We start from the raw sequence: 23,280 nt of genomic DNA, 5'->3' as shown, positions 1-23,280 counted from the left end.
GAAGGGAGGAAGGAAGGGAGGAGGGAAGGAAAGGAAGGGAGGAAGGAAGGGAGGGAAGGAAAGGAAGGAAGGAAGGAGGGGAGGGAAGGAAAGGAAGGAAGGCAGGGAGAAGGGAAGGAAAGGAAGGGAGGAAGGAAGGAAGGAGGGGGAGGGAAGAAAAGGAAGGAAGGAGGGAGGAGGGAAGGAAAGGAAGGGAGGAAGGAAGGAAGGAGGGGAGGGAAGGAAAGGAAGGAAGGAGGGAGGAGGGAAGGAAAGGAAGGGAGGAAGGAAGGAAGGAGGGGGATGGAAGGAGAGGAAGGAAGGCAGGGAGAAGGGAAGGAAAGGAAGGGAGGAAGGAAGGAAGGAGGGGAGGGAAGGAAAGGAAGGAAGGAGGGAGGAGGGAAGGAAAGGAAGGGAGGAAGGAAGGAAGGAGGGGGATGGAAGGAGAGGAAGGGAGGAGGGAAGGAAGGAGGAAGGAAGGGAGGAGGGAAGGAAAGGAAGGGAGGAAGGAAGGGGAGGGAAGGAAAGGAAGGAAGGAAGGAGGGGGAGGGAAGGAAAGGAAGGAAGGCAGGGAGAAGGGAAGGAAAGGAAGGGAGGAAGGAAGGAAGGAGGGGGAGGGAAGAAAAGGAAGGAAGGAGGGAGGAGGGAAGGAAAGGAAGGGAGGAAGGAAGGAAGGAGGGGAGGGAAGGAAAGGAAGGAAGGAGGGAGGAGGGAAGGAAAGGAAGGGAGGAAGGAAGGAAGGAGGGGGATGGAAGGAGAGGAAGGAAGGCAGGGAGAAGGGAAGGAAAGGAAGGGAGGAAGGAAGGAAGGAGGGGGAGGGAAGGAAAGGAAGGAAGGAGGGAGGAGGGAAGGAAAGGAAGGGAGGAAGGAAGGAAGGAGGGGGATGGAAGGAGAGGAAGGGAGGAGGGAAGGAAGGGAGGAAGGAAGGGAGGAGGGAAGGAAAGGAAGGGAGGAAGGAAGGGGAGGGAAGGAAAGGAAGGAGGGGGAGGGAAGGAAAGGAAGGAAGGAAGGGAGGAGGGAAGGATAGGAAGGAGGAAGAAGGGGGAGGGAAGAGAGGGAGGAAGGAAGAAAGGAAGGAGGGAGGGGGAAGGAAGGGGAGGGAAGGAAAGGAAGGAAGGAAGGGAGGAGGGAAGGATAGGAAGGGAGGAAGAAGGGGGAGGGAAGGGAGGGAGGAAGGAAGAAAGGAAGGAGGACCTGGTGACTTTTTTGGTGGCAAAAAAAAAAAAAAATAAGACAGGGTCTTATTTTGGGGAAAACATGATAGGATCCTTGCCCACGGAAGAGGGAATCCATGCCACAACCGCACCGAAAAGGATACAACAAAGAAAAAAAGAATGGCTCTCAAAGGCTAAGGGGGAAGAAAAAAGACCCACCGAGGACCACTTGGAGATGAGAAAACCAACACGCAGGTGCAACCGAGCGCAAATATGGACGCCCTGAGCGCTACCCAAAAAGCTGCAGGATCCCCCATCTGCCCATCTACCCAATTTGCAGCACTCTCTGCCCGAGTCTGATGACAACTCCCGTGACCCCCTCAGGCCAAGCTATAAATGCTGAAGAAATAGGGCAGTTTCGTCCCATAAGGAGATTTTTATTTTTATTTCAAAGGAACAAAAGCCATTTTCTGCTCCCGTGTGCCGCCATGCAGAAAAAAACCCGCATTGGGAAGACAGCATGAATGCAACATACCTTTAAATTTACACCTTATTTGTTCCAGCCGTTGGTCCCTCTATTTTGTTTTCAATCATGCCTGTTACTACTAGGGTGCCCCTAGATAATAGTGTGTTAATAAATCCATGCACCGTTTACACCGTTGGTGTTTGTCCTAACGATGGGGAAATAATTTTGCCTCCACCGACGGCTCTGGCCCAGTTCATGAAGGCTACTAATTCCTCCAGGAATTCCCTGCGAAGCTGAACATTAGCGCATTAAACAATGGGTTGTCCCACAGTTTTTGGGGGTGTTTATATTTTACCTTTGACCTTTGTCGCTTATGGGTTTTCAAAGGCAAGAGAGGCTGCGCCTGAATTTGGGCAGCTGCTCAAAATTTAGACGGCTAAAAGTAGAAGGGGAACTTACCAAATTTGAAGATGAGACTAAGCTGGCAGGAATAGCCAACACCCAAGAAGACGGGCTCAAGATCCAGAGGGATCTTGACAAACTAGAACAGTGGGCTGAGAGGAGAGAGGAGAGAATGAGAGAAGAGAGAGAGAAGGGAGAAAGAGAGAGGGAGGGAAATGAGAGGAGAGAAAGAAAGAGAGAGAAGGGAAAAAAGAAAGTGAAAGAGAGGAGAGGAGAGAAAGAGAAAAAAGGAGGGAGAATGAGAGGAGGGAGAAAGAAAGAGAAAGAGAAGGGAAAAAGGAGAAAGTGAAAGAGAGAGAGAGAAGGGAGAAAGAGAGGAGAGTGAGAAAGAGAAAAAGAGAAGGGAGAATGAGAGGAGAGAAAGAGAGAAGAGAGAGAGGGGGGAGAATGAGAAAAGAGAGAAAAAGAGAAGAAAGAGGGAGGGAGGGATGAGGAGAGAGAGAGAAACTGTTGGCTTGTCACAAATGTGATATATCTCAGATTCCTATAAATATCCTCCAAGGGCCTTTGGAGAGAACACATTTCATCTCAGAAATTGTGTTTTCCACTCCCCAGAGAGTCAGGCGAATTTTATTTCTTTCTATAGAGGAAGAAACCCTTACAATAAATCGCCGTTTCTCAACCTTCGTGGCTTTGAAACTGGGCGGACTTCAACTCCCAGAATCCAACGGCCAGGAAAGTGGAGAAACGCTGCAATAAATCCTTGACCGTGAAAGCTTAGGGTGGAAGGAATGCAAAAATTAAGTGCACGGGCAATTTCGAATGACAACCACCACCGGAAATGTCAAGGATGTAGCACAGAGGGGAGAGAGGAAAGTCCAGCTGTAATCCTGGAAGCCGGTCTCTCTCTCTCTCTCTCTTTTTTTTTTTCCCCAGGTCCCCAATTTTTTCTTTCGTTTACCAAAATATAAAAAGTGCAAAGCAAAATGGAAGAAAAAAAAAAGCAGAAGAAGAAAAAGGGGAAGGGAATATGAAGTCCCCACCGTAAAACCGCAAGGAAGGTTTAACCGACCGATCAACCACGGAACCGGGAGAGGGCTGCTTACCTCGGCTTTGCGAATATTCTCCCTGGTTTCGTCGATCTTCTGCTCTAGCTCCACTCGGCTCTGCTCGGTGGCCACCGGCCCGTGGCACTCCAGCTCGTCCAGGGTCTGCCGAAAAAAGAGGGAGCAGAAAAAAAATATTTAGCACGTAAAGGAATCGAGCTGTGGACACTGGAAGAGATGCCAGAAATTGATTGCTCACTTCTTAAGCTGGCATTCTGTTCCTCTAGAGCCGGGGTCTTCCAACCTCGGCCATTTTAAGACTTGTGGACTTCAACTCCCAGAATCCCTCAGCCGGCAAAGCAGGGGTCTCCAACCTCAGCCATTTTAAGACTGAGGGACTTCAACTCCCAGAATCTCTCAGCCAGCAAAGCAGAGGTCTCCAACCTTGGTCCCTTTTAAGACTTGTGGACTTCAACTCCCAGAATCCCTTAGCCGGCAAAGCAGGGTCTCCAACCTCGGCCATTTTAAGACTTGTGGACTTCAACTCCCAGAATCCCTCAGCCGGCAAAGCAGAGGTCTCCAACCTTGGTCCCTTTTAAGACTGAGGGACTTCAACTCCCAGAATCCCTCAGCCAGCAAAGCAGAGGTCTCCAACCTCGGCCATTTTAAGACTTGTGGACTTCAATTCCCAGAATCCCTCAGCCAGCAAAGCAGAGGTCTCCAACCTTGGTCCCTTTTAAGACTGAGGGACTTCAACTCCCAGAATCCCTCAGCCAGCAAAGCAGAGGTCTCCAACCTCGGCCATTTTAAGACTTGTGGACTTCAACTCCCAGAATCCCTCAGCCAGCAAAGCAGAGGTCTCCAACCTCGGCCATTTTAAGACTTGTGGACTTCAACTCCCAGAATGGCTGAGGAACTCTGGGAGTTGAAGTCCACAAGTCTTAAAGGGGCCAAGGTTGGAGACCCCTGTTCTAGGAGTTCGAGATGAGTGCAGGTCTCTGGAACTTTTTCCACACAGGAGCAGGAAGACAGGAAGAGGGGCTGGGCTGAGAGAGGGGGGCAGGCCTGGAACCTTCCAGGGACCCCTCCAATGGGTGGAAGGATTATAACTTGGGGCTCCCACATCAAGGGGGGAGGAGGGTTAAGGAGGGAGGGAGGAAAAAAGGAGAGGGAAGGGAAGGAGGGAGGGAAGAGCGTGTGGAGAGAAGAGAGGAAGGGGAGGGAGGGAGGGAGGGAGGAAGGAAGGAAGGAAGGAGAAGAGATGAGAAGAAAGGAAGGGAAGAAAGAAGGAAGAGTGTGAGAAGGAGGGAAGCAAGGAAGGGAAGGAGGGGAGGGAAGAACGTGTGGAGAAGAGAGGAAGGGAAGGAAGGAAGGAAGGAAGGAAGGAAGGAAGGAAGGAAGGAAGGAGAAGAGATGAGAAGAAAGGAAGGGAAGAAAGAAGGAAGAGTGTGAAGAAGGAGGGAAGCAAGGAAGGGAAGGGAAGCAAGGAAGGGAAGGAGGGGAGGGAAGAACGTGTGGAGAAGAGAGGAAGGGGAGGAAGGAAGGAAGGAAGGAAGGAAGGAAGGAAGGAAGGAAGGAAGGAAGGAAGGGAGAAGAAAGGGGAGGGGGAAGGAAGGAAGGAGAAGAGATGAGAAGAAAGGAAGGGAAGAAAGAAGGAAGAGTGTGGAGAAGGAGGGAAGCAAGGAAGGAAGGAAGGGAAGGACATGTGGAGAAGAGAGGAAGGGAGGGGAAGGAGAAAGGAAGGAGAGGAGAAGAAAGGAAGGAAGAAGAAAGGAAGTGTGGATAAGGAAGGAAGGAGAGAGGAAGGAAAGGAAGAGCGTGTGGAGAAGAGAAGAAGGGGAGAGGAGAAGGAAGGAAGGAAGAAGGGAAGAGTGTGTGGAGAAGAGTGGAAGGGGAGGGGGAAGGAGAGGAGAAGAAAGGAAGGAAGAAGAAAGGAAGAGCGTGGAGAAGACAGAAGGAAAGTCATTTCGAGTCTTCTTGGCTAATCAGGGTTTGGGGGTGAACGTCCCTGAGGCAAACGCTTTATAACCCCCACCAATTTCTCCAGCCTGCTGCCTTGCATGTAAGCTGGGTTTCAAACCCCAGCATCCCCAGCCCGCCCCGGCTCACCCGCTGGCTGTGGACGATGTTTTTGTGCTCCCGGGCGACGCGAGTGGCCCACTTCCTGGCTTCCTTGTTCAGGCTGTGCTCTTCGGTCGTCCCCGTCTCAGACTCCAGTTGCCGACTCTGAAACACAGACGCGGGGGGAAGACAAGGGAGAGGGTGAAGGGGTGGATTTCCTGGCCAAAGTCCCTCGAAGTCCCTTTCTTTTATTTTTTTTTATTATTATTCCTTTTCCGGCTCTCTAAACAAAAGCTTTCCCCAGTTTCTTGCTATCTGCAGTTCCGAATAACAAGACAGCGTCAAACACAGGAAAAGGCTTGTTTGCTCACGACCTTGGTGGCTGGAAAAGGAGGAGGGGAACAGGGAGAGAGAGAGAGAGAGAGAGAGAGAAGAAGAGGAAAAAAAATGGAAAACTGAACAATTTGTCCCTTTTTTTGGAAAACAACAGGAAGGGAGGGAGGGGGAGGGAGGGAAAGAAAGAGAGAGAGAAACAGAGAGAGAGAGAAACACAGAGAGAGAGAGAGAGAGAGAGAGAGAGAGAGAGAGAGAAAGAAAGAAAGAAAGAAAGAAAGAAAGAAAGAAAGAAAGAAAGAAAGAAAGAGGAAAAAGAAAGGAAGGAAGAGAAAGAGAGGCAAGAAGGAAAGGAAAAGAAAGGAAAAGAAAGAAAAGAAAGAGAAAGCAAGAAAGGAAGGAAGGAAGGAAGGAAGGAAGGAAGAAAGAAAGAAAGAAAGAAAGAAAGAAAGAAAGAAAGAAAGAAAGAAAGAAAGAAAGAAAGAGAGAGAGAGAGAGAGAGAGGGAGGGAGGGAGGGAGGAAGGAAGGAAGGAAGGAAGGAAGGACAGAGCGGGAGAAAGAGGAGAGGAGAGGTGGGGAGGAAGGAAGAAAAGGCCACAGGAGGTATGGAGGGAGAAAGAAAAAGAAAGAATGAAAATGAGAAAGAAAGACAGACAGAAAGAAAGAAGAAAGAGAGAAAGAAATAAAGAGAAAAAAAAAAAAGAAAGAATGGGAAAGAAAGAGAGGAAGGAAAGGAAAAAGAGAGAGAGAAAGAGAGGAAGGAAGGAAGGAAGGAAGGAAGGAAGGAAGGAAGGAAGGAAGGAAGGAAGAGGAAAAGGACAGGGAGGGAGAAAGAGGAGTGGAGAAGTGGGGAGGAAGGAAGGAAAGGTCATGGAGGGAGAAAAGGATGGAGGGAGAAAGAAACAGAAAGAATGAAATCAAGAAAGAAAGAGAGAAACAGACAGACAGAAAGGAAGAAGAAAGAAAAGGAAAGAGTGAAAATGAGAAATAAAGAGACAGAAAGAAAGAAGAAAGAGAAAGAAAAAGGAAGAAAAGACGGAGAAAGGAAGAGAGGGAGAAAGAAAGAAAGAAAGCGAAAGAAAGAGGGAGGGAGGGAGGAGGAAAAGAAGAGAAAAGAAAAAAGGAGGGAAGGACCTGCCCAACTGAAGATCGCTTTCTTTCAACCCAACCGAGAGTTCTGTGACACATTTCAGGAGCCATTTTAGAAGCCGCAGAAGGGACCCCTTTGCCACGGGGCGGATAAAAAGGTTAATTTAGGCAACTTTAACGCTCCGAGATCCAATCTGATCCTTCCACAGGGCGCTTGTCCCCCAAGTCCCAGTTTCCTAACCCGAAACAGATCGGCGAACGAACGCCGAAACAACAGGAAGGGTTTACGCGGAAATCCCAACATACTTACCAACCAGGGCCATGCATTTACTCCAAAGAAAAAAAGGCGGGGTGTGTTTAAGACCCCACCCTGCCCTTCCCAACCCGGGTCCCACCCGTCAAGCACATGCGATGGGAATCTCCGTGTTCAGCTTGGGACCAAGGGCCTGGTTCTCGCATCATGACTCGGCCCTCGAGAAAAAAAACCCCGCGATGATGCGACAACCCCAAACGTTTGACATGCAAGCCTACCGAAAAAAGGAAGGGAGCTCTTGAAGAGACGGGGAGGGAGAAGGGAGAGAGCAGCATTCCAGCCCAAATCCCTGAATATCTCAATAATAATAATAATAATAATAATAATAATAATAATAATAATAATAATAATAATAATAATAATAATAGCGTTATCCCAATTGTGATTGGAGCCCTTGGGGCAATACCTAAAGGGCTACCTTGCTATTTGGAAATTCTGAATTTATTAGGGTTGAATTTCCTGATTCTACAAAAAAACCACCCTACTTGGAACAGCTTCTATTCTCTGATGCTACCTGAACAGTTACTAGGTCCTTGGTTAGGACTTGAGCTGTTGAGCTACTAACCAGCCCCAAAGGCTGTAAATCTCACTAAAGATTAATAATAATAATAATAATAATAATAATAATAATAATAATAATAATAATAATAATAAGTGGAACGACAAACTGCAGAGAGAAGCCACAAAGCAGCAGCAGGGAAATTCAGACAGCGAGTTATTTTTTTGCAGCGCCAAAGGAAGTAGAAAGTCAAACCTCCTGTCCTAATAATTTTTGGCTTCTGTCTTCTTTGTGCCAACAAGCTATCTTGCACAGGCAGGTATGAAATATGTCCTAAAACGAAAGAGGAAGGTCTCACACCTAAACCTGGTCTCGGAAGGGTCGAGAGTTCTTCACCTGAAGAGCAGTAGAAGTCTCCAATCGTGGTGGTCCCTTTAAGAGCTCGCAAACTTCAACTCCCAGAATTCCCCTGGCATCGGGAGGAGGGGGGGGGGAGAACCCTGGGGAATTCTGGGAGTTGGAGTCCGCAGCTCTTAAAAGGGGCCCAACATTGGGCGCCATATTGCTTGAAAGCGTCTACAGTTAGTCCTTGACTCACGACCACAAAGGAGACCCCTAAATTCCTGTTCTTGAGGGAGACGTTCCTTAAACGAGCTTTACCCCCGTTTTGCGACCTTTCCTGACACCGTTGTTAAGTGAATCGCTGCAGTTGATAAGGTAGTCCCCCCCCCCAGTGGTTAAGTGAATCTGGCTTCCCCATTGCTGGTCAGAAGGTCGCAAAAGGGGTCCTGTCATATTTATGAGTCACCGGCAAAGCGGCAACCATCATATTTATGAGTCGGCTGTCAAGTGTCCCGAATTTTGATCGTACAACCGCGGGGGATAAGACAACGGTCACAAGTGTGAAAAACGACCAGAAGTCCCAGTGCCAGTTGTAACTTCGGTCACTAAATGAACGGCTGTAAGTCAAGGACTACCTCTACAAAATTGGCAACGGTGCAGCTGCTTTAAAAAGCCAACAAAACTTCTGTGGGCAAGTAACCCATCGTGATACTAGTAAACTGGCTGATTTGCAGGAATTCCCAGTTCGCCGAATCCTGGCATTGCGTTTAAAATATCCAATTTGCTACAGTGAATTACAGAGCACTGCATTTCAAGGAGTGGAGGAAGCAGCCCACACTTCAAAAAGGAAAATATCTTTATTTCTAAAATCATCTCAAGTAAGTCCTTCCTCTCTTTCTCTCTCTCAATAACTTTTCCTTCCACTCAAGGACCACACTGCCTAAGATTGAGAGATTCCAAAGTTTCCAACTGCTTTTCAAAAGTTTTGCCTTTTGGCTCAAATAGTCTTTGGTCCTATCCCACCATTGCACAAGAAAATTGCGTTAGCAACATTTCCAAGAGAGGAAAACACTGAATAGCTAAAGCTGAAAACACCCGTGACTAATTATAAACTCATTTTCCACCGTGAGACCTCCAGCTTGACTTTACGCTGAGAACCCTGCAGGGTTTAAAGTAGATTCAAAATAAAATAAAAGTCAAATAGTCCTACGGTCTTGCGAAATTGAACACTCACACCGATGATGGGTGTGTGTCACTTTCTGGGACATCCGACACCCGAAAGGAGGAGATTATAAAAAGTGGAAAAGGAGATATTTTTTCAAAAGTTAGTGGAACGGGCACTATTTGCAGAGATTTAAAGATGGATGAAAACAGATGCTGGTTGATTACTGAATACGACAGCAGGTGTTGGGTTAACACAAAACCAAGTGTTTTCCTAACACTGCAGAAGCAACAGTTAGTGGGGCCGGCCCTTAACTGGCTTGGAGAGTTGAACCAAGCAAAAATACCTGCAAAGAGAAATGGGACAGGTGGAGGATGAGGTGCTACAATCCCAGTTTCTGATTTGTGTTTCTTAATGGCCTAGCTCAGTGGCATTCGATAACTTGGTTTAAGCCATGAGGACTTCCAATGTTTTTAGTCCAGTGGTTAAACTGGTAGCCTACAAACCAGGAGGTGGTGAATTCTAGTCCTGCCTTAGGCATGAAAGCCAGCTGGGAGACTTTGGGCCAATCACTGGGAGATGGTGAGTTATAGTTCCGCCGTAGGCATGAAAGCCAATTGAATACTTTGGGCCACTCACTGGGAGATGGTGAGTTATAGTTCCACCGTAGGCATGAAAGCTAGTTGGGTACTTTGGGCCACTCACTGGGAGATGGTGAGTTATAGTTCCGCCGTAGGCATGAAAGCCAATTGAATACTTTGGGCCACTCACTGGGAGATGGTGAGTTATAGTTCCGCCGTAGGCATGAAAGCCAATTGAATACTTTGGGCCAATCACTGGGAGATGGTGAGTTATAGTCCCGCCGTAGGCATGAAAGCCTATTGACTACTTTGGGCCACTCACTGGGAGATGGTGAGTTATAGTTCCACCGTAGGCATGAAAGCCAATTGAATACTTTGGGCCACTCACTGGGAGATGGTGAGTTATAGTTCCATCATAAGCATGAAAGGCGACTGGGTGATTTTCAGCCGGTCACTCTCTCTCCTTCTCTCAGCCCAATCCCACCTCACAGAGTTGTTGTTGTGTGGAAAATGGGACACAGAAGGAGTATTATGTATGTTTGCCTCCTTGAGTTACTTATAAAAGTAATAAAGGGAGGGATAAAAATCTTGTTTTATATATATAAATCAAGAAATAATTACATAAGTCTTGGCAGCTGGACCCCACACGTCTTGAAACGGTCCAGTTTGAGAAATCCTGATATTTTTTTTTTTAGCATCTCTCGACTCTGCTTGCCATCGTATTAGGCGACAAAACGTCAGGCCAAATTAAAAAGAATTCAGCCCTGGGAGAATTATTCACAAGAAAATGGCGTTTCTCACCTACCTTCCAGGAAATACAAATTCTGAGACAGAAACTCTACACAGGGAAACAGCAGCTGAATCTGTGGTCTTTTTTAAAAAAAAAATGGTAGAGAACCCTGAACAGAAACAAGCATTTATTGCTTGCCAAGCATCAGACCATTTAAAGACAAACTTCTAACCATTGGCTTGGAAAGATATGAAGTGGGGTTACTGTACAGTTTGGTGAAGCCCATCCATGTTTCTGATCCGAATGTAAGATATACAGGGAGGGTAAAAATGATTTATAATTCGTAAAAAACCCTGCCACTCAAAAAGGTACTGTTGAAATGATTGCCCGTGTGGTTTTCGTCTCACTTTGAATCTCAAATTATTTAAAAAGATGAATTCTTTAGTGTTTTTTCTTTCCTTTTAAAGCTTCTGGACACTTGCTGGATTTTTCCATGAAAGAAAGGGAGGGAGGGAGGGAGGGAGGGAGGGAGGGAGAAGGATGGATGGTTGGATGGAAGGGTGGAAGGAAGGAAGGAAGGAAGGAAGGAAGGAAGGAAGGAAGGAAGGAAGGAAGGGATCCTATCTAGCCCAGAATGAAAGAAAGAAATTCTCCCATCTACCAGAGAGAGAGAGAGAGAGAATTTTTCCCATCTACGAAAGAAAGAAAGACCAGAAAGAAAGAAAGAGAAATTTTCCCATCTAAGGAAGGAAGGAAGGAAGGAAGGAAGGAAGGAAGGAAGGAAGGAAGGAAGGAAGGAAGGAAGGAAGGAAGGATCCCATCAGAGAGAGAGGGAGAGAGAGAGAGGGAGAAGGAGAGAGAGAAGAGAATTTTTCCCATCTATGAAAGAAAGAAAGACCAGAAAGAAAGAAAGAAAGAAAGAGAGAGAAATCTTCCCATCTACGGAAGGAAGGAAGGATCACATCAGAGAGAGAGGGAGAGAGAGAGAGGGAGAGGGAGAGAGAGAAGAGAATTTTTCCCATCTATGAAAGAAAGAAAGACCAGAAAGAAAGAAAGAAAGAGAGAGAAATCTTCCCATCTACGGAAGGAAGGAAGGAAGGAAGGAAGGAAGGAAGGAAGGAAGGAAGGAAGGAAGGAAGGAAGGAAGGAAGGATCCCATCAGAGAGAGTGGGAGAGAGAGAGAGGGAGAGGGAGAGAGAGAAGAGAATTTTTCCCATCTACAAAAGAAAGAAATTAGAAGGGAAAATATTCTTGATTTAATAATAGAGAAACAGGCATAAAAGCCCCCCCCCAAAAAGGCATAAAAGCCCCCCCTGCCTTTGGCTTTTCTGTGCAGCCAAGCCAACTTTCGTGGCAGCTGCGTTAGGACCTGGGATTTTTCACAGGGGCTACATTGAAGTCTAAAGAGAAGCTGAAGAAGAAAGCAGCTTTGAAAGGGCATTTAGAGGCTCCACTGTTTGAGGATCAATGTTAAAAAAAAAAAATAGCTATTTCGTTCTTTCTTTTTGATCAAGGAATGCGTTCACAACCTTGTTGCTCCAAGAGAATGGGGGGTGACTCATGCCCCCTTGCAAATCGGCTTAGCGAAATGAGGACATTTTGGGTGTGTGTGTGTGTGTGTGTGTGTGTGTGTGTGTCGGATTTAGCTGCTACCTCCTGGAGAGACCCGCAGACGTTTTTTTTTTTAAAAGGGAGCATAGAAAAAAAAACCTCCCCCCCTTTTTAGTTTTCATTTCACCCCCCACCTCAGAAAATCTCCCCAATGCTGCAATGCTTCCCTAAAGTTTGAACAGCGATCGATTGCAAGGAACGGGAAGCGAAAAAGGATTTCGGGCATTTCAATTTCGACACGGAGAAGACAACTCAATTAACTCCTTTTTATCATCATGATCATCACCATGTTTCCCCCAAAATAAGACCCTGTCTTATTATTATTTTTTTTGCCACCAAAAGAGGCACCAGGTCTTATTTTCGGGGGATGTCATCCACTGACTAACCTCACTTGCGTGCATTGCCCCCGGCCTCCTTTTCGTTGTCAGAGGCCTTCAGGAACTTTTTCTACGTTCGGCAAGGCTATCCTGAAGGCCTCTGAAAGCGATATAACAGACCTTTGGTTCGACCCAGAGCTTTGTTCTCAGCTCCAGAGGCCTTCAGAAAAGCCTGGACAGCCTTGCTGGCTGCAGAAGAAATGGGCCGGCAAGGCAGGTGTCGGGCTGTGCGAGGCCTGGCTACACCTGCCCAAAGGTAAGTAGTAGGGCAGCTCTACTCCCGCATCCCCACCGTAGCTTAATTTTTACCCATCCACTCTGGAGTGGGCAGGATCTTCATTAGGGCTTATTTTGGGGGGTAGGGCTTATACTGGGCACATGTGTAAACAAATCAAGCTAGGACTTACTTTCAGGGGAGGTCGTATTTTCAGGGAAACAGAGTATTGTAGGTTTTCTAGACCTCGAAAACCTATAACTACTCCGCCTTCGGTCCCATCTAAGTATAGTATATAAAATCATACATTACAATGTCCTGTCAGCTTCAACCATAACTATACAAGAGCAAACAACAGATACAAACTCAAGGTTAATCGCAGGAAATACGACTTCAGCAACAGAGTGGTCAATGTCTGGAATCCTCTACCTGACTCCGTGGTTTCTTCCCCAAACCCCAAAAACTTTAACCTTAGACTTTCTACTATTGACCTCATGCCTTTCCTAAGAGGTCTGTACGGGACGTGCATAAGCGTACCTGTCCTATTGTTTCTTTTATTTTTTATTTTTATTTTTCTTATATGTATCCGTGTATTCATAACTATGTTTCCACTTATACCTATTATCTTGTAAGCAATTGGCAAACCAAATAAAACAAAACAAAATAAATAAAGTATTTATTGATGTCATCCATTCATCTTGTTTTGGGTCTCTTTCGCGGAGGCCTTTGATCCACTGGGATCCATTCTAGGACTGTCTTGGTCCACCTGCCCTCAGTTCTTGCTACGTGACCGGCCTGTTTCCATTTCCACACTTTTATTCTCTTGATGGCATCGTATACTTTTGTTGGTTCTCTAATCCACGGGCGGGTCTTCCTATCTGATCTTGCAATGCCCAGTGTGTACCTTTCCTTTATAGAAGCCTTTATATCTTCTAGCACAAGACTGAGTCATCCCTTCCGGCCTGATTTGAAATGAATCACTTCTAAATGCAGCGCAGAGAAGAGAATTAAGGGACTGGAGGCTAAAAGGTATAAAGGACAGTTGCTGGAATTGGGTACGTCTAGTTTGATGAAGAGAAGGACCAGGGGTGACATGATAGCAGGGTTCTGATATCTGAGGGGCTGCCATATGGGATAGGGGGTTAAACTATTCTCCAAAGCGCAAGAAGCAATGGATGAAAACTTAGAACTAAGGAGAAATTTCTTGAAAGTGAAAACAATTAATCAGTGGGACAACTTTGCCTCCAGAAGTTGTGAATACTCCAACACTGGAGGTTTTTAAGATGAGATTGGACAGCCATTTTTTCTGAAATGGTATTTCCTGCCTGAGCCAGGAAAGACTAGAAGACCTCCAAGGTCCCTTCCAACTCCAAAGCACCTTTGAGAATAGAATAGAATAGAATAGAATAGATATTGTAATGTAGAATAGAATAGATATTGTAATGTAGAATAGAAATAGAAATAGAATAGAATAGAACAGAACAGAACAGAATAAGAATAAGAATAGAAATAGAAATAGAAATAGAAATAGAATAGAATAGTTGGAAGGGACTTTGGAAGTCTTCTAGTTCAAGGCAGGATATACCATTTTCAACAAAATACCATTTCAGACAAAGCACACCCTCAGGTGCACCTTGGAGAATAGCTTGAACCCCTCTTCTTTGTGTGACCCTCCCCCACCTCAAATATTGGAAGACTGCTAATATGTCACCCCTGGTCCTTCTTTTCATTAAACTAGACACGCCCAATGTAAACGTTCTTCGTACGTTTTAGCCTCCAGTCCCCTAATCTTCCTTGTTGCTCTTCTCTGCACTCTTTCTAGAGTCTCATCATCTTTTTTTACATCGAGGGCGACCAAAACTGGATGCAGGATTCCAAGTGTGGCCCTACCAGGGCCTTATAAAGTGGTAGTAACACTTCACTTGATCTTGATTCCATCCCTTTGTTTATGCAACCTAGGACTGTGTCGGCTTTGGGGGCAAATGCTGCACATTGCTGGCTCCTATTTAAGAGATCATCCACTCGGACTCCAAGATTCCTCTCCCAGTTACTGCTATAGAGCCTGGTACCATTTATTCTGCACCGGTGCATTTGGTTTGCCTTGGCCTATTTTTTTTTTTTTTGCACCTGCTGGCTCGTGTTGAAGATCATATTGAATCAGCACGGAAGAAGACCATCAAAAAACTCCCTTGCTGGTCTCAACCACCTTGGGGCTTTTACGTTGTGGGAGCGTCATCACTTGAGACTTTCAAGAAGAGATTGGACTGCCATTTGTCAGAAATAGTGTAGGGTCTCCCACTTGGGCAGGGGGTTGGACTAGATGACCTATAAGGTCCCGTCCAACTCTGATTATCTGTTACCATTGCCAGAACATCAGGCAAAACACAAAACCAGGTCCTTTTTAGCAATTCCAATCAATGCTCTACAATTTCAACCTTATGCTACCTCTTCTACAGAGTGGACCAGGTTGAGTTCTACCCTTTTAAAAAATAATATGATAAAATATGATAAAATAAAATATGATAAAATAAAATAAGATAAAATATGATAAAATAAAATAATAAAAGCCTTCCAGTCAACCCCCATCTGCAATCTATGGAGGGTCATTTAATACCGTAGTAGGCAGAAAAATCCGACCAAAACAGGAAAGGACAGCTTCAAAAATGTTTGTGCAAGCTCTTTGGAACGTTTTATCTTGCCAGCCTATATGGTTGTGGATGGCTGTTTTCTCACAGGATCACATGCCGCTTTAAGGAAGGGGCCGCGTTCTCCGATCAGGAAGCACAAAAAACGCCAGCGAATTTCCTCTCTTTCCCGGCCTTTGCAAATATGCTTATCTTTGCATTAGTGGGCATAATAATAAATGTTCTCTAGCTTGCATTTTTTTTGGGGGGGGGTGGGCATCTTCTGACTTCAAGAGCGCATCCTTCCTGAATTAGGCTTGTATCCTCATTGATGAGACTCACTAGGGTAGCTGATCCTTTTTCTGGGGTGAAATTTTGCAAAACTCTTTTTTGCTGGGCTAGGGCGTGTAGGCCCTGCGTTTCATTTTAAAAAAAATTGGTTTATTTTTATCCTGATTACTTCATAAGCATATAATAGCCCTTCCTCCTCCCCGTTTCTCCACAACAACAACCCTGTGAGGTGAGTTGGGCTGAGAGGAAGGACCAGTCCAAAAGTCACCCAGCTGGTTTTCATGTCTAAAGCAGGACTAGAATTCACCGTCTCCTGGTGATTGGCCCAAAGTCACCCAGTCAGCTTTCGTGACTAAGGTGAAACTAGAACTCACCATCTCCTGGTGACTGGCTCAGAGTCACCCAGCTATCTTTCAAGTTAAAGGCAAAACTAGAACTCACCGTCTCCTGGTGACTGGCCCAGAGTCACCCAGCTATCTTTCAAGTTAAAGGCAAAACTAGAACTCACCGTCTCCTGGTGACTGGCCCAGAGTCACCCAGCTATCTTTCAAGTTAAAGGCAAAACTAGAACTCACCGTCTCCTGGTGACTGGCCCAGAGTCACCCAGCTATCTTTCATGCAAGGCGGGACTAGAACTCACCAACTCCTAGTGACTGACCCAAAGTCACCCAGCCAAGTGTTAAAGTGGGACTAGAACTCCCCAGCTCCTAGTGGAGCGGCCCACAATCACTCAATCAGCTTTCAAGCATAAGACAGAACTAGAATTCACCATCTCCAGGTTTCTACCCTGGTGTCTTAACCACTAGACCAAACTGATGATAAATGAATATTTAACTGAAGATGCCGGCACAGCTGCAAAAGCTGTATCTTAGGTTCTCATCTTGGAAAGCCGCTTAAATCACCGAGCACAGGAAAGAAAAATATCAAAATTTCCCTGATCAAGAACCACAAATTATGGACTTTGGGGCCTGAAACTCTGCCTCCTAGTGAGGCATATTAAAATGCCTAGGGAGAAGGATTTGATATTCACGTTAATTATTGTTTCAATTGCAGTAAAGGACATTTTTTTTTTCATTCCCCCTGTAGAGAAAAATAAGTTTCGATTTCAGTTCAGGTCAGCAAGATTATGCAGTAAACAGATGATGGCAAGCAACGTCTCTGGCACAACGCCCAACGAAAATAATCATGCAATATTCCATGGAAAGCAAGCAAGCAAGCAGCTTCCTGAAGGGCTTCCGCAGTATAAAATGAAAATGTGGTGGCCAAATGCATAACAGTTCTCCGTTCCTGCTTCCTAGAAATTAACATTATTCATGGGAGAGAGAAAGAGACAGCACAGCCTATTTTTCATCCTGCAGACTTCTCCAGAAAGTCTTCCACGGAAGGAAATAAAACATTAAAAAGAGAGAAACAGGAACTTTCCCCAAAAGGAGATCCTTGACTTACGACCAGGGTTGAAACCAAAAAAAATGTTTCCATTGTTAAAGCAAGCTTATTTAAAGTGACACAGGCCTGGTTTTACAACTGGGTTTGCCACAGTTATTAAGCGAACTGCTGCCGTTGTTAAGTGAAGCACATGGTCGTTAAGCAAACCCATCTTCTCCCAAGGATTTTCTCGGCACAGGCCGGCTCGGAAGGTGGCAAAAGAGGTTCACGTGACCCTGGGACGCTGCAACCGTGATAAATACATGCTAGTTGCCAGGCGCCTGAACAGATCATGTGACCACGGGGAATGCTGTGATGGTCGTAAGGGTGAGGATCGGCCCTAAAAAAACCACTGTTTTCAGTGCGGTGGTAATTTTGAAAGTCACTAAACAAATGGCCGTAATCAAGGACTGCTTGGATGAGTTCCCTGCGTCTCGTTTTGTGTTAATAATGTTAATAATTGTTTTGTCAACTGGACGTTGAGCAAGGAAATGGCGTCCTTTCGATGTCTGAAAGAGAATTCCGACTGCCAAAGTGGATCCCAAATCCTGATAGGTTCGTGTTGATTTCAGGACCTCTTAAGATTTCCTTTCTTGGTATTTCCTAGGCCTCGTTTTTGCAACCATGGCAACCGTATGAGGTGCGAACTTCAACTCCCAGAATTCCCTAGCCAGCATTCGCTAGATGGGGCATTCTGGGAGTTGAAGTCCACACCTCTTAAAGTTGCCAAGGTTGAAAAATAGCCAATGATCGGGCTAAATCTCAGCGTTTCACAGGCAAAGAGGGTTTTTTTTGACAGGTTCTTTACGGAGTTGGAAGGGACCTTGCAGGTCATCTAGTCCAGTTTTTGCAGGTCCTTTTTCTGTTTAGAAGGACAGACCAATGAGAAACTTCGTGTTCTAGTTCGTGGGCTGGATCCATCATGCGTTTAGCACAGCCCTTTTCCAATATTTGGGAGGAGAGGCTCTTTTGACTCTGTATTTTATTTCTGCCTTTCTTAAATGTCCTCCCCTCCCCTCCTTCCTCCTCCTCCCTGCAAACCCCACTCCCTTCTACCACTGATGATGTTACCTAGTTGGGTCATGAAACGTCTGCAAGAAAACCACCAAACTCAGAGAGCATCAAGGACCCCACAGTCCTCCTCTTCCTCCTCCTCCCCCTCCTCCTCTCTGCAAACCCCTACTCCCTTCTAGACTGATAATGTGATCTAGTTGGGTCATGAAACTTCTGCAAGAAAACCACCAAGCTCAGAGAGCACCAAGGACCCCAACAGTCTTCCTCCCTTCTCTATCAGCACTCCTCCTCCTCCTCTTCCTCCTCCTCCTCCTCCTCCTCCACCCCGCCTACCCAACGAAAACTCCTTGCATCTTTTGGGTCCACGTGAAATGCTGAGATGTGGCGAGAATCATTTATCTAGGAAAACAACCAGCCGGGAAGGGCAGCAAAACAGCCCGCTGTAAGAAATTATAAATTTGGATATTTTCCACGCCCCCCAATGAACACCACGGAGATTTGGGGAAGCGGAAGGAGAGCACTGTGATGCATTTGTGAAGGGGCCGCCCGCTTGGGGCAAGGAAGCCAGTCGCATCATAACTAGGGGCGCATCATGCATGACAAAGAGGACCACGGCACGGGGTTAACGGTGAGATGACGCCATATACCTCCGCTAAGGTCACTCTCAGGGCACTGACAAGAGAGGGCTCAATATCCACCAGCTGAACGGCACTAAAACTCTGAATGTCAAAAGTGGCACAAGGACAACACAAACACACACAGAGACACAAACACACACACACACAAAAACACATACACACACACACACACACAACACGGTTAGAACTGCAAGGCAAGCACAGGTCAATACGGTTAGTCAAAGAACAATGCAACCCGCGGTCTTTTTCATGGATCTCCAGCCTTGGGGTCAACCAAAGGATCTTCCAACTTGACGGCTTTAAGACTTGTGGACTTCCAACTCCCAGAATTCCTGAGCTAACATGACTGGAGGAGGAATTCTGGGAGTTGAAGTCCACAAGCCTTAAAGCTGTCAAGTGTGAAGACCCTGATCTACAGTATCTATCTTCTATCCCATCTCTTATCTATTTCTATTTCTATTTCTATTTTTCTTTCTTTCTTTCTTTCTTTCTTTCTTTCTTTCTTTCTTTCTTTCTTTCTTTCTTTCTTTCTTTCTTTCTTTCTATCTATCTATCTATCTATCTATCTATCTATCTATCTAATCCAAGGGTCTTGTGGACTTCCAACTCCCAGAATTCCTGAGCTAACGTGGCTGGAGGAGGAATTCTGGGAGTTGAAGTCCACAAGTCTTAAAGCTGTCGAGTTTGAAGACCCCTGGCGTAAAGTGTTTGCAGGAGAGGTCAGATAAACCAGGGGTCTCCAATCTTTGTGGGCTGGCCTGCCAGCATGGAGGAAGGAACTTCCTCTAAACTGGGCCAGTCCCGGAGTCTGGGGAAGGCTCTGACGAGGGCTCTGTGTTGGAGGCAGAGATGGGGCCAGAGCCCTCTGACAGTTATCAGCTGCCTTCGGAGTCGGAGATCAGTGGGGAAGAAGAACAGCTGGAGCCTGTTCCCAGTGTGCGCATGCACAGAGCTGCCAGAGGAAGGGAACAGCTAAGGAACAAGGGTTGATTCGGGAGTAAAGCCACAGGTGCATGGGGAATGGCCCCTCCCAGAGGGGATAAAGAGGAGCGAAAGGGGAGTGAAGTTTGCAGGAGACAATTAGTTCAATTCATTAGAGCGACAGTCTGTTCCTGACTCCTTGCCCAGTAATTGCTGCTACAGCATGGCGTTTGGAAGATATTGGCCTGGCAACTCTCCAAGCCTGATAAATGTCTGTAGTTGTGAAATCTCTCGAAAGACTGTTGGCCAGGACTTTGCTGGAGAGGAATTCCCTTTAAGCTAAATAAGAGGGATTTTATTCAGGACAAGGAGTTGGCTTTGTGATCTTGGGAAGCCCCGGTCAGACGACACAAGTGGTGAGCTGGTGCGCCCGGACATGCGGGCACAAGCCTTCCTCAAGTTGAACTGGGCGCCAGTGCCTGCGTGCCAGTCTGCCACTCGTGGGGCCTGGTTCTGAAGAGGCCAGGATCTGGGCGTGGACCATGAGGGGGGGGCGCGGTTTGTGGACCCCTGAGATAAACCACAGGGCCTTCTCTTCCGGTAGAGAAGTATAATACAGGTAGACCTCGACTTACAGACATCGTTGGGCTCAAAAAAATTCCATTGCTAAGCGAGACGGTGGTTAAGGGACTCGTGCTCCACTTTATGACTTTCCTTGCCACCGTCCTTAAGTGAATGGCTGCAGTCGTTAAGTTAGTAAACACGATTGTTTAGTAAAGCTGGCTTCTGCCTTGATTTTGTTCGTCCGAAGGTCGCAAAAGGGGATCGGGTGACCTCCGGGATGCTGCAACCGTCATAAGTATGAACTGGTTGCTAAAGATCCAAATTTTGATCACACAACCCTGGGGAATGCCGCAGCAGTCGTAAGTGTAAGAAACGGCCGTAAGTCCTTTTTCTCAGTGCTGTTGTAACTTTGATCACTAAACGAACCATTTTAAGTAGAGGATTACAGGTAGTCTTCGACTTAAGTCCATAATTGAGCCCAACGTTTCTGTTGCTAAGTGAGATGCTTGTTAAGTGAGATTTGCTTCATCTTACAACCTTTCTTGCCGCAGTTGTTAAACGAATCACCACCAAGCAAAAGCTTGAAAACGGATTTTATTTTATTTATTTATTGAATTTATTTGCCACCCATCTCGTAAACAACACGACTCTGGGCGGCTTCCAGCATTATTCTTGCTTTTAAACCAGTGCTCCCTTGTCTCTTAGAAATAAAAAAATAAATGAGAAAAATAAAACCAAACCCAGGGGGAAAAAAAAAATCATTATTATTTTTTAGCCATCTAGGGACACCGATCGAACTTGGAGATGCATGAGCTGGCAAATATTTTAAGGCGTAAATCTTTTAAATATAAATTGGAGTTAATTCTTTGAAACAAAGCAGATAATCACTTTTTTATGGATAATTACTTTTTAGCCCATCTTTGCTCGTAAATTGTGCTCAACATAAACAATTCCTGAAGGTCTAGAATGTGGAACAAAGCGACAGGCTGGAAATTCACACACATACACACATATGAAATTGTCCCCTGAATAATCAGATTAATTTGACGGGCTAAGGAGATCACCATCCTTGGTTTTAGTTTTTTAAAAAATGTTAATTCTTTTTGTGGGTATCTTTTTAAGCCGCCTGGAATCACTTGATCGGTGAGAGGGGTGGCATAAAAATTTAACAAGTAAATAAAGAGAACGGCTGCTTTGATAGGAAAGAATATTACCGGCTATTAAGCTGAATTAAGCAAAATCGGTTTTCTTTCTTTCCCCATAGGGCGCCACAAGAAGGCTAACCAGCTAAAATATAAACCAGAGAAAAAGAACTAAAAGGATCCCCGTTTCAGATCAAAAGGCCCACTTAAAGAGGGAGGTGTTAATTTCGATTTCTGCAAACAGGCGGAGGGGTTAAAGGGAAAGTATACCATGTTTCCCCGAAAATAAGACCGGGTCTTATATTAATTTTTGCTCCAAAAGACACATTAGGGCTTATTTTCCTGTTAGGTCTTCTTTTGGGGGAAATACGGCATTAAATGCATCCGTTTGGCTGACAATCTTAACTGGGGCTTATTTTTGGGGTAGGGCTTATATTACCAGCATCCTGAACAATCATGCTAGGGTTTATTTTCCAGTTAGGTTTTATTTTCGGGGAAACGCAGTAGTAACACACCCTATTTCTTTGGGGAGTGTTTCTCAACTTTGACAACTTTAAGAGGGGTGGGACTTCAACTCCCAGAATTCCTCAGCCATCATGGAGAACTACAGTGTTTCCCTGAAAGTAAGACCCGGTCTTATATATATATTTTGCCACCAAAAAAGGCACCAGGTCTTATTTTCAGGGGAAGTCTTCCACTGACTCATCTTCCGGTGGCAGCACTGAGAGCCCTGCCCAGCAGGACCCCGTTGCTGGCCCGCTTCTTCTGCAGCCGCTTGCGCGGATCGCCCCAGGCCTCCGTTTCTCTGTCAAGAGGCCTTCAGGAAAGGCCTCTGCAGCTGAGAAACGAGCTCTGGATTAACGTGCGCAAGGCCTAGCTGCAACTGTCCGAAGGTAAGTACCGGTAGGGAAGCTCCACCCCCATCCCCACCCTAGCTTGATGTTTATCTGTTCACTCCATCCCAAACCATGCACCCTGGAGTGGGAGGGGTCTTAAGTAGGGCTTATTTTGAGGGGGTAGGGCTTATATTGGATCCATGTGTAAAAAAATCAAGCCAGGGCTTATTTTCACGATGGGTCTTATTTTCAGGGAAACATGGTACGGCCATTTTATCACTTGTGGACTTCAACTCCCAGAATTCCTGAGCCAGCATGGGGAAAGGTAGCCCTTTATCACTTGTGGACTTCAACTCCCAGAATTCCTGAGCCGGCAAGGGGAAAGGTGGCCCTTGTATCACTTGTGGACTTCAACTTCTCCCAGAATTCCTGAGTCCTGCAGAATTCCTGGGGAAAGGTGGCCCTTTATCACTTGTGGACTTCAACTCCCAGAATTCCTGAGCCAGCAAGGGGAAAGGTGGCCCTTTATCACTTGTGGACTTCAACTCCAGAATTCCTGAGCCAGCAAGGGAAAGGTGGCCCTTTATCACTTGTGGACTTCAACTCCCAGAATTCCTGAGCCAGCAAGGGGAACTGTGGCCCTTTCATCACTTGTGGACTTCAACTCCCAGAATTCCTGAGCCAGCAAGGGGAACTATGGCCCTTTCATCACTTGTGGACTTCAACTCCCAGAATTCCTGAGCCAGCAAGGGGAAAGGTGGCCCTTTATCACTTGTGGACTTCAACTCCCAGAATTCCTGAGCCAGCAAGGGGAACTGTGGCCCTTTCATCACTTGAGTGGGGGGGGGTTTCCAACTCCCAGAATCCCCGAGCCACCCACCCGCCGCTGCCCTTAGGAGCACAGCCCTTCCTGCGTAGCATCTTTCCCAACCGGGGTGACAAAATTTCAAATTCCTGGACCCCAGTTGCCATCCCCAGTGCTGGCCAGGCTGGCTGCTGATTTAGAGGAACTGAAAAGCGCCAGGTCAGTTTCTTGGTTTTGTAAATCCCTCCCTCCGCGCCCCCCACCCGGGAATTTATGCAAAAGTCCGCCTCCATCCATTGCGGGTTTTTTGGGGTGTTGGGGTGCAGAATGGGAGGAGTCCCCGAAAAGCCTGTGCATACACCCGCACGCAACAGGAAGCCACGGCGGGGCCGCCCCAAGCACACTTACGGTGTCGCTGTCGCACGGTTGAAACTGGAAGGGCTGGGGCTTGTGAAAGACGGGGTTTTCTTGCAAGAAGAGCTGAAAATTGTAATCTCGCACTACCTGGAAAAGAGAAGAAAAAGCCCCCGGGTTTACGGCTGTGTCAGAAATCGTAAAGGATCGATGCAGGGAGTCCTCGACTTACGACGGTTCGCTGAGTGACCGTTCGGCATTACGGCGGCACTGAAAAATGTGACGTGCGACCGTTTTTTTTTCCCC

General features: G+C 46.3%; 1 protein-coding gene across 1 annotated transcript in view; it reads right to left on the bottom strand.

The window, feature by feature from the left end:
• The window catches only part of FCHSD2 (FCH and double SH3 domains 2), a 178,204-nt gene that overhangs the window by 28,598 nt on the left and 126,326 nt on the right, over positions 1 to 23,280 (bottom strand). The window contains 3 exon segments of the mRNA XM_087937803.1: positions 3,108 to 3,212; positions 5,157 to 5,273; positions 23,029 to 23,124. Of these exon segments, the coding sequence (XP_087793929.1) occupies positions 3,108 to 3,212; positions 5,157 to 5,273; positions 23,029 to 23,124 (318 nt within the window).

This window comes from Pseudonaja textilis, chromosome 7 (genome assembly GCF_049901715.1).
Source record: "Pseudonaja textilis isolate UNSWEBS1 chromosome 7, rPseTex1.2, whole genome shotgun sequence".
NCBI lineage: Eukaryota > Metazoa > Chordata > Lepidosauria > Squamata > Elapidae > Pseudonaja > Pseudonaja textilis.
This window is presented reverse-complemented; position numbering and strand designations above follow the sequence as displayed.